Here is a 15,085-nt window from a genome sequence, read left to right as displayed (position 1 = left end):
GTTCTGTGGACTGATATTGATGGTGGAAAGAATTCTGATGACGATAATGATGCCTTGTTTCACTCCTGCAGCTCCATCTGTCTCACTGAAAGCATGATGCTCTTCCCCATGGTTGGGCTGTGTGTTCACACAAATAGCTGCAAAACAGTGCAAACAGTCTTTCTATGAACCGTATGCTTACTGTATACTGACAAGTAGTAACAGTAGTTTAGGAATATGGTGCACAAATGAACTTACTGTCTGACATTAAGAGAAAATAAGAGATTTAATGCTCTTTTTTGAAGTTTTTAAACAGATAAGCTCTTAATGTGTCACATGCACTTAGCTAATTAACCGGTGTGTTTAAAAATTCTGATCGTTCTGATCTGTTTGGATTGAGCATCACAGCTGCAGCTCAGAATAACTTTTAATAATTTTAGAGCATTAATACACAATTCAGTATCCAGGCTTTCACTCCTGCGGCTTCCAGTGGCTCAGCCAATATGATTAAACACAGATATAGACAGAGGACAGCTAGGTTTATCCCTCTGCCAGGATTTAAAATAGCTGGGATTTCCTGTGTCACTGGCTGCTTTACTTTCACTTTTATTTTATAGTTTGTGCCAATAACTGTAGACGGTGCTGTATCTGCAGTATTTACAGGCCTTGTTCTCTTTTTAAGAATGTCTGTGAACATTCAGCCCCTTTATTTCCTTTCACACCACATTCAGCATGTTCATCTACACGCCCTCACTAAGCAGCTGCCCTGCACCCAATCCCACCCCAGTCTCAGTTCAGTTCAGTTCAGACTCAGTTTAGCCTAAATTCAAACAGTTATTTGTTTGCTTTTGCTTGTTTTTAACGTGCCTGATTATCCTGCAGCTTGTGCAGCACATACCCGAGGCCAGTCTGAACTACCAGAAAGTTCCCCCAGGATCAACCAGTCCAGTGGACCAGGACTCAAATATGAATGACCAGGATGGCTTCAAACGGCGTCCCTGGAACCGGGAAGAGGTCAAATTATAACACTGATTCATCTTTCTCTTTATAATTTTTTTTTTATAGTTGTAGTTTGTGGATACAGCACCGTCTACCCGTCCAAGCCAGAGGTCTTGTGCTTCTCGTTTCTGGTTAAGAAGTGCGTACTTTGGCAGGAAAGGGCCATCTGATTGACACGCAAACCAACTAATCACATCACTCTGTGATTTTGTGTAGCATCAAAGAGTCTCAAAATGACACTTTAGCAAAAACACTCACCAGCTTAAACAAAGTGGTACTGACAGAAAATCTTTCTTTAAAAAAAATTACACAGCTGCATCATTTCAGATGTGTTCATTTAAATTTACCACAATAATTGTAATCCAGCTACTGTGAAATTGAATCTACCATCTAATCAAATCAGAGTGATACAAGAAGAGTGTATACACAATTTAGCGTGGATGAACAATCTGAATGGAACTGACAAAACCCTGACATTTGTGATGAGCTTTCCCCATCTGTACCAGTGTAGAAGGAGCTTCTGATGCTCACAGCATTTGCGAACAATAATATTTTGCATTCAGTGTAAAGCACAATCCGGAGAGGATTAGTTTCTCAGGGGAACATCTGTGAAAAATATTTCACACTTCTACTCAGTAATAAAACTCTTGTTACTCTTGTAAACTCTTGAGTTTTTGGGCTTTCTCTGTCACATGATATCGCGTTCAGTAGCTCCTCCATTTCCACTCGCTGTTGTTTTTTACCGGATCTTCGTGGAAACGTGCGGCCATAGTGTAATTACGGTGCGTGGCAGTGAACAAATAGCTATTTTATTAAACGTGAGGTGATGAAACTCAGAGATGTGAGTCTGGAAGGGACTAAAATTACTGGAGGACCACAGAGTTCAGCAAAAAACAGTAGATAGTTCAGAGGATGTCTGAGAAAAACATGTACATGGTCGTTCTGGACGGGAATATAATCACCATAAAAAAGAGAAAATGGACCCCAGGACCCCCTGAGAAACTAATCCCGTCTGGATAGAGCTAAAGACAGATCAAACGTAATATCGAAGACTCCAATCAGTAATTTTGTCTAAATAATTTAAAAATGCATCTAATCTGTTTCTGTCGTGTCTGTCTTGTCCTGCAGGTCATTCTGGACAATTTGATGCTGAACCCAGTGTCTCAGCTCTCCCAGGCTATCCGAGAGAACACAGAACAGCTGGCCGAGAAAATGAAGTAAGACACAACGAATTTCTCAAAGTTCAATCCTGAATGCTCTAAAGCTTGGCTCGCTTTTTATGTTTCATATAGTTTATGTTTTGTCTTGTTTATTGTTTATTTTAATCAATGTTTTATCTATAGTAATTTTATTTTACAATGAAAATGACTCAATGTTTTTTTTTGGTTAATTGATATCATGACTCCAGGCTTGTGTGTTTTCAGGGCATTGTTTCATAATAAGACGGAGGTGTGGGAGGAGATTGAAGCAAAGATCAACGCTGAGAATGAAGTTCCCATCCTTAAAACCTCCAACAAAGTAAGAATATGCTGCCACTGACAGTACTGTCCACTGTCCACATTGCTGTCTCTGCTTTTGGCATGATGAAAACCTAGATGAAGTATGTATTTTAACATGTCAATTTTAACTACAATTGTAACCTCTTTCTTTTGCAACAGGAAATCTCCTCAATCCTGCAGGAGTTACGGAGAGTCCAGAGGCAGCTAGAAGGTGAGTTATAGCTATAGCTACAACTTCTGATTTTAGTGTGGTTGCAATGGACACTATTGTCCCACAGTGCAATGCAAAAAAAGGCAGGGAGGGGCTAGTCTTGTCTAATAAATGTGAAAGGGTGGACAATGATGCAAGTGGTAGAAGGCTTGCAATTATGTTTGTTAGCAATGCTTTATCACTTCCTGTTATTAAAAATGGCACTATTGAAGTCATGATGATTTATGAGCACAAGGAAATAGGAAGGATAGAGGAATCCTTGGAAGTGCACAAATATTATAGAAATATTTTCACATTCACACAGCTGGAATTTATGCATTTCCACTTTGAGTTTGTTTTTGATATAAAAATAGTGATTCCTTTGCATGGGAAACATTATGCCCAAATCTCTATCATTGTAAGCTTGTTGGAGGCATCGACTAAAAATGTTTTTTCAAACAGCTAAGGGTGAATGGAGGTGGGCTTATCAACAAAATTTCGTACTCATTATCAAATTTCACTACACATATTAGTATGTACTATGCAACTGTAATAACTACACTGCCTGGATGAAAAAAGTAATTGATGTAGTAAAGTATGATGTGGGTTTGATGCTGCAGTTGGTCAGGTTTAGGTTCAGTAACAGTATGTGCTGAAAGAATGAGGTCAGCTGACTACCTGAATATACTGAATATAGACCAGGTTATTCCATCAATAGATTTTTTCTTCCCTGATGGCACGGGTATATTCCAAGATGACAATGTCAGGATTCATGGGGCTGGAATTGTGAAAGAGTGTTTCAGGGAGCATGAGATCATCATTTTCACACATGGATTGTTCACCACAGAGTCCAGATCTTAACCTCATTGAGAATCTTTGGGACGTGCTGGAGAAGACTTTGTGCAGTGGTCAGACTATACCATCATTAAAGTAACAAAGACACAGTGAATGTGCGCCACAATCTGAGCTAAAGACTGTCCAACAAAATATTAGAGTGTGACCGTTTTTTTGTTTTTTGTCCAGTCAGTGTTAAAATAAGCGATATTGTGTGCAGCTGCACTTTGGTTGCAAACCAAAAATAATTTTCTGTTTGTTTGTGAAATCCCACAGTGATCAACACAATTGTAGAACCGGGTGGAACCCTGAAGCTGCCCTCAGAGCCCGCAGCACCGGCAGCAAAGAGCAAGCCATCCTCCAGGGAGTTCTCCAGCTCTGCTGGCGCTAATGCTAATGCTAGTGCTAAAAAAGGGAGCAGAGGGAAGGAAACAGAGCGCTACGGTGTGTGAGTGCTCTACCTGTGCTGCACCCCCTTATTGAAGACTGCCCCCTGCAGGGCACTAGTACAACCATCGTGATTCTGTTCATACTGTATCATTACTGGTGGAAATACTGTTACGCTTTCTAGAGTTCTGCTGCTGCTACGCTGCACACACTAATGTAAAGTTAGGCAAAAAAAAGCTGTTTTAAATGTGTGTTAGGCTCCAATTCCACAGCGCCCCATGGAGGACCTGAAGAGCGATCGCTGTAGGATCGAGAGAACCGTGTCCAGAAAGCTGAAAAAGGCGCATCCATGACCTGCCTCAGAGACTGGCTTATTCTTCATCTCTGCTGTGATTGTCAGTAATCGTAATTTATGCTAAAGATGTTTTTGATTGTTGTGGACGGTGAATGATAATGAGTTAGAATGTTGTTGTTATTATGATTATTTATTAATTTATTTTTTACAGCAGTGCTTCTGAGAATATCACCTGATCTCCTTGCTGATTAGTCAGAGCTAGGCCTGCCACAATAATTACTGTGAAATTAATGTGAAAGCGCCAGTATATGGGCCTGTTTAAGAGAAACTGGGTTGTTTTATTTACCGTATTTTTCGGACTATAAGGCGCACCGTATTATAAGACGCACTATCAAAGAACGCCTATTTTCTGCTATTTTTCCATACATAGGGCACATCGCATTATAAGGCGCGTTAAGTGACACTAGAAAGGGTGCCTATATCAAAGTGAACAGGGGTGGCGCCATGTTTCCCTTCCCCCACCGGGGGTGGTCGCTTGCCGGTGGAGCGTCTCAGTATATATAAATCTAGCTCTTTCAAAGTCAAACGAGTGCTGGATATTAATCTACACAGATTCCTCTCCTGAAAACTGTTTATTTGGGTGAGTAACGTGCTTCAGTTTATTTACAGTAAGCTTAGATTTCCAGATGTCCACTAAGGCTTGCTGCACCAGCGTTAGCATAGCTATCCGCTAGCACGCTAGCTAGTCACCTAAACTAGTAAAGTTAACCCAAACTTAAACGACAGCGTTACACTGAGTAATCCTGCGTGTTCTGGTAAGACAGTGAGGTATTAGCTAGCGATTCGTCCCCCGTAGCTTGTTTTAACACTGTAAACAAGCAGATTACAGGCTGATAAAACTCACCTCTGAGAGAGTTAGCGCTTAGCATCTAGCTAATGCTAGCCAGGCAAAGCAGCACAGACTTACAGGCCGATAACTCACCTCTGAACGGTGAACGCTTAGCGATTAGCATCTAACTCTAATAATACTGCTCCAGCAGTATTAAAAGTGCTAAATTTAGAAAATACTGATCTCTGAACAGTGAAAAAGCTAGCTAGCTAAGCGGTTAGCATCTAGCTAATGCTATTGCTGCTCTGCACGGAGTGTGTGTTTACTGCTCCTTACACCTGACGGGTAAAATTTAGATAATACTGATCTCTGAACAGTGAATAAGCTAGCTAATGCTATTTGCTGCTCCAGCCTCGGAGCTGCACGGCTCTGGACTCTGTATAGCACTGAAACTCTGTATAACGCTGCACGGAGTGTGTGTTTACTGCTCCTTACAACCTGACGAGTAAAATTTAGATAATACTGATCTCAGTGAATAAGCTAGCTAGCTTAGCGGTTAGCATCTAGCTAATGCTATTGCTGCTCAGCCTCGGAGCTGCACGGCTCTGGACTCTGTATAGCACTGAAACTCTCTATAACGCTGCACGGAGTGTGTGTTTACCGCTCCTTACAACCTGACGAGTAAAATCCATACAAAAGGCGCACCGTATTATAAGACGCACTGTCAATTTTTGTGAAAATTAAAAGTTTTTAAGTGCGCCTTATAGTCCGAAAAATACGGTATTTATTTATTTATTTTTAGAATAATTATTTGGGATGTTATTTATTATTTCATCAGGATTTGTATATATGTTATATAGGAATTTGAATATTCTTAACAATTTAAAGTTCATTGCACTTTAAAAGGGTGTAACTGCATTAATATAGTAGTATATTAATAATATTATATCAGTGGCATAAAATAGTCTTATAATCACACAATATATCAACAATGTGGACAACTATATGTTGTTGTAAAAAGCGTATAGTTATTGTGACAGGCCTAGTCAGGGCTGTTCTGAAGTCATGTGATGTTTACTGTAAAAGTCCAGAGAACACAGATAAGATAAACAAACACAAACATTCCCTTATAAATATGAATCTCGTATGCCTTCCAGAAGGTGTGTGTGTGTGTGTAGGTGAGGAGCTGGATCAGTTTGAGATAGAAGTGGGTGTGTAGTGCTGTGCTCTGTGTGAGTTTGGAAAGTATGACTGGGTGTTTATGGGTCAGTGTTACTGTAAGGATGGGACTAAATTGAATAAGATACTGCAAATGTTTAAAAAACACTGATACACATTGTTTTTGCAGGAAGAAAAAACAGGAGATGAACAAATATGGTAAATGTATGCATATATTAGAATGATTAAACAATGTATTTATGATTGGATTGTATACCATGGCATGCAGGAGAACAAAGCACCTTCTAACTTTACTTTTAAAATATCTAAAACTGCATTTTACGTCTGGTCACTAAACAGTCCACTTAACCGTGAACCCAAAAAAATACAATAAATTAATCGTCACTGTCCAAACTTTAAAACAGCAACTTTAAGGAACAGTTTGTGTGTTCAAATTATATAATGAACTAAAATAGACAAAAATTGGACCATTTTAATAGTCTTTATTTGGAATCTTGTACATTTCTGTTCCACTGCAAGAAAAAATGAAAGATGGCTTCCTTACAGAAATACAAGATGAGTACATAAAGTAGCTGTTAACATTTATGTTATGTTAGACTGTGTGTGTGTGTCTGGGTATGGGTCACTGGTACAGTAGCACTATAGTTAGATTTTTAGACCTGAATCTTGGATTTATAGGTCTGTACTTATAAAGTCTCTCAGAGCAGAAAAGCTGAATTTATTAATGTAAGATATAATAAATAAGAGACAGATCACCCCTTCTAGGAATACACTTAAGACTAAAAAACATACACCCTGAGATGTGAAAGTTGTTAGATACACCCTAACATGTGAGGGCTTTTATTTTTTCCCGAAGATGTGAAAGCTTGTAGTAACATCTGTGAGAGCTTTCACATAACCCCTAAAATGTGAGAGCTATTTGCACCCTAAGATGCCAGTTTTTTTTATTTTAGAGCTTTTATTTACACCCCAAGATATTAGAGCTTTTAGATACACCCTGAGATGTGAAAGATTTTATTTCTCTTGAGAAGACCTTTTAGATATAACCTGAGGTGCAAGAGCCTTAGTTACACCCAAGCACATCTTGCTCCAGCACTCTGAGAGACTTTATAAACTCTGGCTGGTTATAATAGTGGACGGATATAGTACCATTCCTTTCTGTAGAAAGAGAATCCCATCACAAAAAAATTATTTTACCAGGCAAAAAAAAAAAAAAAAAAAGTTTTAACAATCAAATGTTTCTTCAATCAAATATGTTTTTTATGGTTCTATATAGAACCATTGCCTTTGATTATAGAACCCCCTTTTTCAAAATAATGTATGAGAATGTGTTCCTGTCCTCCACTTTAAATCAGAAGTAATGTTATAATATTAATGTATTTTGTGGTTTAGTTTGAATGTCTTTGCAGAAAGTCTTCATACTGGCTGTTGAATGTTTTTTGTGTCTAAAATTAGCATAATCCACTTTTAGCTGCAGGTCATTTCACCTGATCTGTTAAAAAAAATCACGATTCAGTTGCGTTCTCTGAAGGAGCACACTCTGAAAGTTTGTCTTTTAGCGAATAATAAATTTAAAACATTTATTTAGCTTAAAATCTTAAAAGTGATGTTCAAATTCAATTATCTTTAAAATGAAAATGAAAAATCCAGATGTTAAGACTCCGAAAAAACTAGTATTCTAGTACTGAGCTACAGTACTGGAATACTGTGCTACAGTATTAGAGTACTGAAGTGAGCTGTTTATCAGAAAGTGTTGGTTTGATTGTTTGTTTGTTTGCTTGGTTCGAGTGCTGTGAAGGTGTGTTTGAAATGCAAAGAAGAGCTCCTGAATTTATTTTGTGCAGCTGCATGTGTTACTCAGCGGGTCAAGGCTTGAGCTTCTTCACCAAACGTGCTTTTATTTATGTGAGCTGAGTGGACAGATGTTCCAACAACATTTGTACTAAATAAACCTATTAATTTAATGATCAAAAGCAGAAAATACGACTGGAGAAACACTTGTACATTTCTAAATAGGAGTTATTTATTTATTTGTTCTTTCACTGTTTTTTTATGCACTATATCCACGCTGCTTTACTGGCTTTATTAATGTGTGTTTGTTTACTCTTCTTTTTTGTTGTGAGGGGGCGTGTTTATACTGTCCAACTGTAATGTGATTGGATGCATCCTAGTGTTAAGATCATCTAAAATGTTGGAGAGAGTGTGTTCAGTGTGCTGCTCACCCGACCGTTTAAGAAACGTCTTTGGGAACGCCTTCCCAGATCACAAGTTTAATTAATTCTGTTAATATTCTACATCTGTAATCTTATTATTATTTGTTTTTTTACTTTTTTAAGTTATTGCAGTTTTTGCTTGCATTACGCAGCGCTGCACCACCAGACACAGATTGTTATTTTGCTCACCGTTTAGACTGTATGTGATTTTTCATCACATTTATAATAAATCAGTTTCAGTCTTGTGCTGAATATGAATTGCAGGCCTCTGTTCTTTTCACAGCAGAATATTGAATCACTATTCCAGTTACATTATACACAGTAAATTAGCTATATATCCCAATTTTATCAAACAGTTCTTATACTACATGCTAACAAATTATGCACTGATAAAATAATGGAGTAACAGATTTGTACAGTACTGTGCAAAGGTTTTAGACACATGTAGAAAAGGCAAATGAATTAATAAATAATAAATAATTAGAATTAATATAATGACATTCGTACAGAAAGTACTGGTTTTACATCACTGTTCATTATAACATATCCAAAGCTGCCGTTCTCACAGAGTCTAGTATTGTTTATGGTTGCCATGCAACTAAACTTTGTTTCTCAGACTAGCTTATGGGATATGAATTACTTTCCGAAACAATGAAATATTCTTATTTTTCTCTCATATTTTTTGCACAGTACTGTATATCATTACATTATATACATTACATGCAAATACCTTGTTACTCCAAAATGGAATCTTTTCAAAAAGATTTATTATAAGCCATTTTGGGGCATTTCAATTGGTCCATTCATCATGAAATTTTGAGACAATGTAACAATTCACATTGTCAAAACAATGAAAAATGAAAATACAACATTTTTCATCTGACCTCAATATATACACACATTCATAAGTACTCTCCTTAAACTCCACCTTTTATTTATTTACTAAACTTAACATAAAATATGGCATCTGTCCAGTAGAGGTTATTCATACTGTACACTAAAGTTAATTTATTTACAAATGGAAACACATGTTAATTTATACAGGGGTGTGTGCACACACGACTGTAGTTTCTGGAGTCGTGTAACAGTCTGTTTCTAAAGTGTGGAAGTACTCAGTTCTGCTCTCTGTGAATTTTACTCTCGATTCTTCGGGGCAGGCTGTGCTATTATAGGTTTGGCCATAGAGTGGCACTGTTTTTCCTCCTCCTCTTTATAGCCCAGCCTCATCATTTGGGTCAAATATAAGAAGAGAGTCTGTAAGTGAGAGAAAACCCAACACAGTAACCTATAGGCTTTATACTTTTATTCATTAAGAAATTAATCAGAATTTAACTGATAAATTACCTTCCAGGCCTCCTCCAGCTCAGAGGTCCAACTGTCCTTCAGAATTGGTTTAATCACATTAATGAACTCTAATCCCAGATACTGAAAAAAAAAAACAGATTTTATATTAAACCATCAGTCTTCAGCCAAACACAAAAATATATATATGAATATGAATTCACTGTTTACAATATATATAAAAAAACATAAAAAGGAACAAAGAAGGAAAATTTATTTAATCTGATTTCATCTTTTCATCTGCCCTCATATCAGTGAAATGACAATTTTTAATCTCTACCTACACAGGCACTTATTAGCACTCATCACAGGATGCTCATCCACTGTCATTGTATGGTCAGTGTTATGTTTATCAGGTAAATATTCTGGCATTTTACAGCCCAATAGTATAACAGCACATTAGGTGTATACCTTCTCTTTTTGTTTTTGGTGTAGAAAAAAAAATAAAAATGTTTTTTTTATTATTATTTGTCCATTATTATTTGATTTCAAGTTTTATATTTTAGAGAAAAAAATATTTAGTTTTCTGCTTTTCTCCTACAGTCTAATGGACTGAAAATGCAAAAATGAAAAATATTTATTATATTCAGGTTGTGTGAAAAAGCCCATCTCTTCTTTGCGAACCAAATGGGAAAAATTATATATATTCATTTAATTCCTAGTTTTCTATTATTGAATTTTGCCTCAAACATTGCACTGACCTGTATAATACCACAGAATACTGTAAAAAAAACACAAATATGCAAATTAGCATTTTTAGCCATCTAGTAAAATTTAGCCACAGACATTTCCTCAATAAATAAATAAATACTAGTTACTTTTAACAAAGAAATTTGTTTCTAATAGAACACTGAAGTCGTTTCTTATTTTGTAGTCGGAGCCATGTTGTTCATGCCCATATTTGGGGTTCTGTGTCTAAGCGGTTTTCAAAAACTGGCCTCTGTCACATTCTGTGGTAAATAAATATGTTCAGAACCCTGTACGTTTTATTATGTGTACATTACCTCCTAAATATTACTAGATCCTCTGAATTACGAGATGGTTTAAGGGGAGTAATCAGAAAAATGCTAACTTTAAGCTAATACTCAACTGACGTCACAGCACAGCAGCTGGAAAATGACTCTGGCTGGATTCTGCATAACAACAGCGAACTCCGGTCAGTAATGTTGAGAAGTGTAATGTTGAGCAGTATAGTCTGTGTTAGAGCTTTAAAAAGCAGATAATAAGAGAAAGTGGCTCTCAGTTCAGCAGCGCTTCCCTGAAAGGTTTAGTATTTAATTACGGTCATTAGTGTATACTAATTACAACACCTGACCCAAATAATCAGCTAACATCTAAATAATCAACTAATCAACTAAGTACCTGCCTTTACTTCACACAAAATGGTTCTGGAGTAGCCTATCACTGTTATGTTTTAGTGATTTTATGCTGTGACACTCTCAGCTCTCCTCAGTACAGGCAGTTAGTTCATTCGTTGGCTCAGCTGTGTTTAATACGCTGTATAGTTACGGCCAGAGTTCGCTGGTGTTGCGCCGAAAATAGTCCTCCGGCTAATCTCTGCAGCTGGGCTGGGAGGTCAGTTCACTCCGCTTTAGCATTAGCTTAAAGCTAACATTTTTCTCAATACGACCCTTAAACGATTTCAGAATTCAGAGGATTTTCAGGAGTAAAATGTACACAGAATAAAACATACAGGGGTCTGAACAGATTTATTTACCACAAAATGTGACGGGCGGGTTTTTGAAAACCTATTCATTTTCCTCATAGGGAAAAAAGGCTTCAACACGGAAGCCGTACGAGGACTACAGAATGACGCATGCATCAACCTGTTAGCTTAGCATATCATGTTTGCGCCACATTAAAAGCTAGTGTCCATTTTACAGCTTACAGTATCTTTATATTAGGAGATTAGCATGCTAATTTTAGCTAATTTGTATAAAATAGCTAACTGGTTATTAAGTAAGTAACCATGTTCACACTTTAGTTTAAACCTGCTGTTAAACATTATTATGGAGCTTCTCATGTTATAATTTATCACAGCTGTGTGTGTTAGTCTGTGGGAACCATGAATGTTAGCTATATCACTGAGCCCCAATCATTGACCCAGTGTCTCTGATCAAATACTCAGCGCTGAACTGATTACAGTATTGATAATATTTTAGAATATGATCCACCTCAGCAGTATTAGAGTAATGTTTTCAGACTGACCATGTAGTATTTGGGGTTGGAGTGATAATGGTAGTGTTTTCTTCCAAGTTCCAGCACCAGCTTCTCTAAACGCTCTGGTTTATCAATCCTGGCCATGCTCTTCTCCAAGAAGGACATCACACTGGAACAAAGGGTGAAAGGTCAGGACACACACACACACACACACACACACACACACACACACACACACACACACACACACACACACACACACAGCATGAAAAAGAATGAATTTACACTATCCTCACCTAAATAAGAATAGATTATACAAAAACCTTAATATACCACTCAAAAACACATATAACAAAAATACATATGTGATGATGAATAGGTTGTTCGGGAAAGCACAAATAAGATGTAATGAAGAAAATGAATTATTAATGTATAAATATATGAATCAAGTTAATGTTTCAATAGTGTTTAGATCAGGGGTGTCCAAACTACGGCCCGCAGCCATTTGCGGCCCGTTTCCTTTTTTAAAGCAGCCCGCGAGGTATTTAAAAAATAAAATGAAAGCTGGCCCGCTGTTAAGCAGGTTTTTATAATGTGAGATTGTGAAGTTTGAACACTAGGTGTCAGAAACGGGCCAAAGAGTCTAAAAGCAGAGAGAGTGAAGTTGAAGCGCAGAAAAACGGGGCAGAGTCTAAAAGTGGAGAGGGTGCGCATTTCTAGTGCAGAAAAAACGGGCCAAAGAGTCTAAAAGCGGAGTGGGTGCGCATTTCTAGCGCAGAAAAAACGGGCCAAAGAGTCTAAAAGCGGAGAGGGTGCGCATTTCAAGCGCAGAAAAAACGGGCCAAAGAGTCTAAAAGCGGAGTGGGTGCGCATTTCTAGCGCAGAAAAAATGGGCCAAAGAGTCTAAAAGCGGAGAGAGTGCGCATTTCTAGCGCAGAAAAAACGGGCCAAAGAGTTTAAAAGCGGAGAGAGTGCGCATTTCTAGCGCAGAAAAAACAGGCCAAAGAGTCTAAAAGCGGAGAGAGTGCTCAGTTGTAGCGCAGAAAAAAGGGGCCAAAGAGTCTAAAAGTTGCCGTAATTAAGGAGAAAAAACTATTATTTAAAGTGGTATATTTCATTATTTGTTTTATTATAGAGTCTGTGGCCTGTGACTTCAAATATATTTCTCCTTCTGGCCCCCAACAAAAAAAGTTTGGACATCCCTGGTTTAGATGCTCAAAAAGTGCAGTAAAGTGTCCAGATGTGCATATAGCTAAAAGCAAGAGCATCTGGGTACAACACAGACTAACAGCCTGACCCCTCATCTCTAGCATATCATCACCATCACTCATAGAGTTTTAAGCATTATTCTGTTTGCAGCATGGAGGACAAATTAAGAATTGAGTGTGCTCATTCTTACCGAAGGCCGTGAGCCCGCAGTTCTCTGCTAGCCTGGACCCTCGGATCCTCAACATTACGAAAGCTGAAGAAAGCGTCTTTACATTCTGGGTGGTTCTCAAATAACCTAATATCAAAAGAACAAAAGGTTTTGTATTCAAATAAAAAATCCCATATACAGCATGCATTCTGTTCAGTAGAACCATCTGATCTGTGGAGGCTTATCTTTTCAACATATCTTCCACTTGGTCAAATTTTAACACTGGATTTCTGAGCAGTGGTGGATGTTTCAGTGGAATAGAATCCTGAGTAACGGATAAACAAGATAAGGTTGCTTTTTTTACAGGAGGATTTTGGCTCTGTCTGTAGATCTCAGCCCAGCCCAGTGTTTCATGTCACTCTGTATCTGACACTCCAGTATCTGCTTAACACAGCATAAGCTCCCATAGCAAATTAAATTATTGCAGATAAAACTTAATTACAGAAACTGAGTGAGCAGCCCTTACCGATTCCCCATTGTGTTCCTGCACTGTGTACTGTGGGGCAGTTACTCGATTAGTTGACAATAAAATTTGGAATCAACAAATTTTCATAATTGACGTAGTTGATTGTCAACTAAAAGTTCTATTTCTCAATTTGTGTTTTTTGTGTTGTTTTTGCCTAATGTAATGTAATTTTTTTATATTAAAATATTTATATTTTACATTAAATGACTTTATATATTATTTTATCACTTATGTTAAAAAGTCATCGTCACTGTTGTTCTGTTTATTTATGTAATGTGTTGTAAGTGATTATTAATGTTTTTAAAGTATTTACAACTTAATTTTTACCACTAATAAACTCCTCTATGAAATAGTATATACCCTTATAAACGTTTTACCATATATATTATAATTTATATATTATATTAATATATAAAAAGAACAGTTATGAGAACCGTTATAAAATAAAAATTGCCACAATGCAGTAATGTGCAAAAAGGAAAGCCTAATACACTGTTGACATGCTGCTGGCTTCAGTCCAGCATCATTTAGTGGTGCACATGCACATCAACAACTGCTTCTTGGTATCAGTGCTTTCTATTGCATCTATTTCTATTGATCTCTGATATTGATACAGTATCAGTGCAATTCTATTTCCAGTCCTCAAGATCAGTTAAGGTTTCCATAAATGTTGTTGCCATAAAATACCATCATTCATTTTGAATTCAGTAATAGTACGATGGCAAAATAATATTACATTCACAAAATTATAAGGCTTCTGTAGACAATTGAAAGCAGATAAAGCAGATCTCAATATTGTTTCACCGAATGTGAAAACTTTCTCCTGAACCATCTTTGGAGAAAAGAGATCAACATCAGAATCACATCAGAAATTAAGTGTGTCTATACTGAGAGATTTCTGAAAATTTCTGAATCATTTGAATTTGAATATTTCAGGATATTTATCAACCACGTTAAAACACAACTTACCTCACAAACATAATGATTCCAGCTTTTGTAACATCTTGCTGAATTTTACTCCACGAATCCTTAATGAGCCCTTTCTGTTCTTTGCTTAGATGTACCACAGTCAGCTCTTCCAGATGCTCACGCTGCAGATCCTTCTCAGTGGAACCTGAACAGCCCATTCCCGCTAACCCACAATAGAATAAAACTAAAAATGCTGTAGATGTGGGTTAAAGTAGCAAGAAAACACCAGCATAAACAACAATCAATAAACAAATGAATAATTCATTATTAAATAAATAAACTGTACTGTAGGTAAAATGTAGAACATCAGTCAAAACATTGCTTCAAT

At 37.1% G+C, this 15,085-nt stretch overlaps 2 protein-coding genes and 1 long non-coding RNA gene across 5 annotated transcripts in view; 2 read left to right on the top strand and 1 right to left on the bottom strand.

The window, feature by feature from the left end:
* cep170bb (centrosomal protein 170Bb) overlaps positions 1 to 4,628 on the top strand; it is a 30,690-nt gene extending 26,062 nt beyond the window's left edge. The window contains exons 16-20 of one of the 3 annotated variants that reach the window (XM_049485177.1): positions 862 to 993; positions 2,107 to 2,195; positions 2,403 to 2,496; positions 2,637 to 2,688; positions 3,778 to 4,627. In XM_049485177.1, the coding sequence (XP_049341134.1) occupies positions 862 to 993; positions 2,107 to 2,195; positions 2,403 to 2,496; positions 2,637 to 2,688; positions 3,778 to 3,953 (543 nt within the window). In that variant the 3' untranslated portion in view covers positions 3,954 to 4,627. Of the gene's footprint in view, positions 1 to 861; positions 994 to 2,106; positions 2,196 to 2,402; positions 2,497 to 2,636; positions 2,689 to 3,777 lie in introns of all 3 variants that reach the window. The other 2 variants (XM_049485182.1, XM_049485186.1) reach the window with 2 other exon arrangements.
* A 2,765-nt stretch (positions 4,629 to 7,393) lies between these two features.
* On the bottom strand, positions 7,394 to 14,915 carry LOC107197709 (neuroglobin). The gene is made up of 5 exons (XM_022684183.2): positions 14,758 to 14,915; positions 13,305 to 13,409; positions 11,954 to 12,074; positions 9,749 to 9,829; positions 7,394 to 9,658 (listed from the first exon to the last, which is right to left on the bottom strand). The coding sequence occupies exons 1-5, from the start codon at positions 14,913 to 14,915 to the stop codon at positions 9,539 to 9,541; spliced, it is 585 nt and encodes a 194-aa protein (XP_022539904.2). The 3' UTR covers positions 7,394 to 9,538.
* LOC111195805 (uncharacterized) lies at positions 10,747 to 14,927 on the top strand. Its single transcript, XR_007441265.1, has 3 exons — positions 10,747 to 11,320; positions 12,002 to 12,093; positions 14,847 to 14,927. It is a non-coding gene; the product is annotated as an uncharacterized LOC111195805 (long non-coding RNA).
* The last annotated feature ends 158 nt before the right edge of the window (positions 14,928 to 15,085 follow it).

The sequence above is a fragment of the Astyanax mexicanus genome, chromosome 1 (genome assembly GCF_023375975.1).
Source record: "Astyanax mexicanus isolate ESR-SI-001 chromosome 1, AstMex3_surface, whole genome shotgun sequence".
In the NCBI taxonomy this organism is placed as follows: domain Eukaryota; kingdom Metazoa; phylum Chordata; class Actinopteri; order Characiformes; family Acestrorhamphidae; genus Astyanax; species Astyanax mexicanus.
This window is presented reverse-complemented; position numbering and strand designations above follow the sequence as displayed.

Coding starts and splice junctions, on each gene's coding strand:
- LOC107197709 (XM_022684183.2), bottom strand. CDS start 14,915: ATGGGCTGTTCAGGTTCCACTGAGAAGGATCTGCAGCGTGAGCATCTG. Junction 12,075..13,304: donor CTGCGGGCTCACGGCCTTCG/GTAAGAATGAGC, acceptor CCTTTGTTCCAG/TGTGATGTCCTTCTTGGAGA. Junction 9,830..11,953: donor CCAACCCCAAATACTACATG/GTCAGTCTGAAA, acceptor TTTTTTTTTCAG/TATCTGGGATTAGAGTTCAT.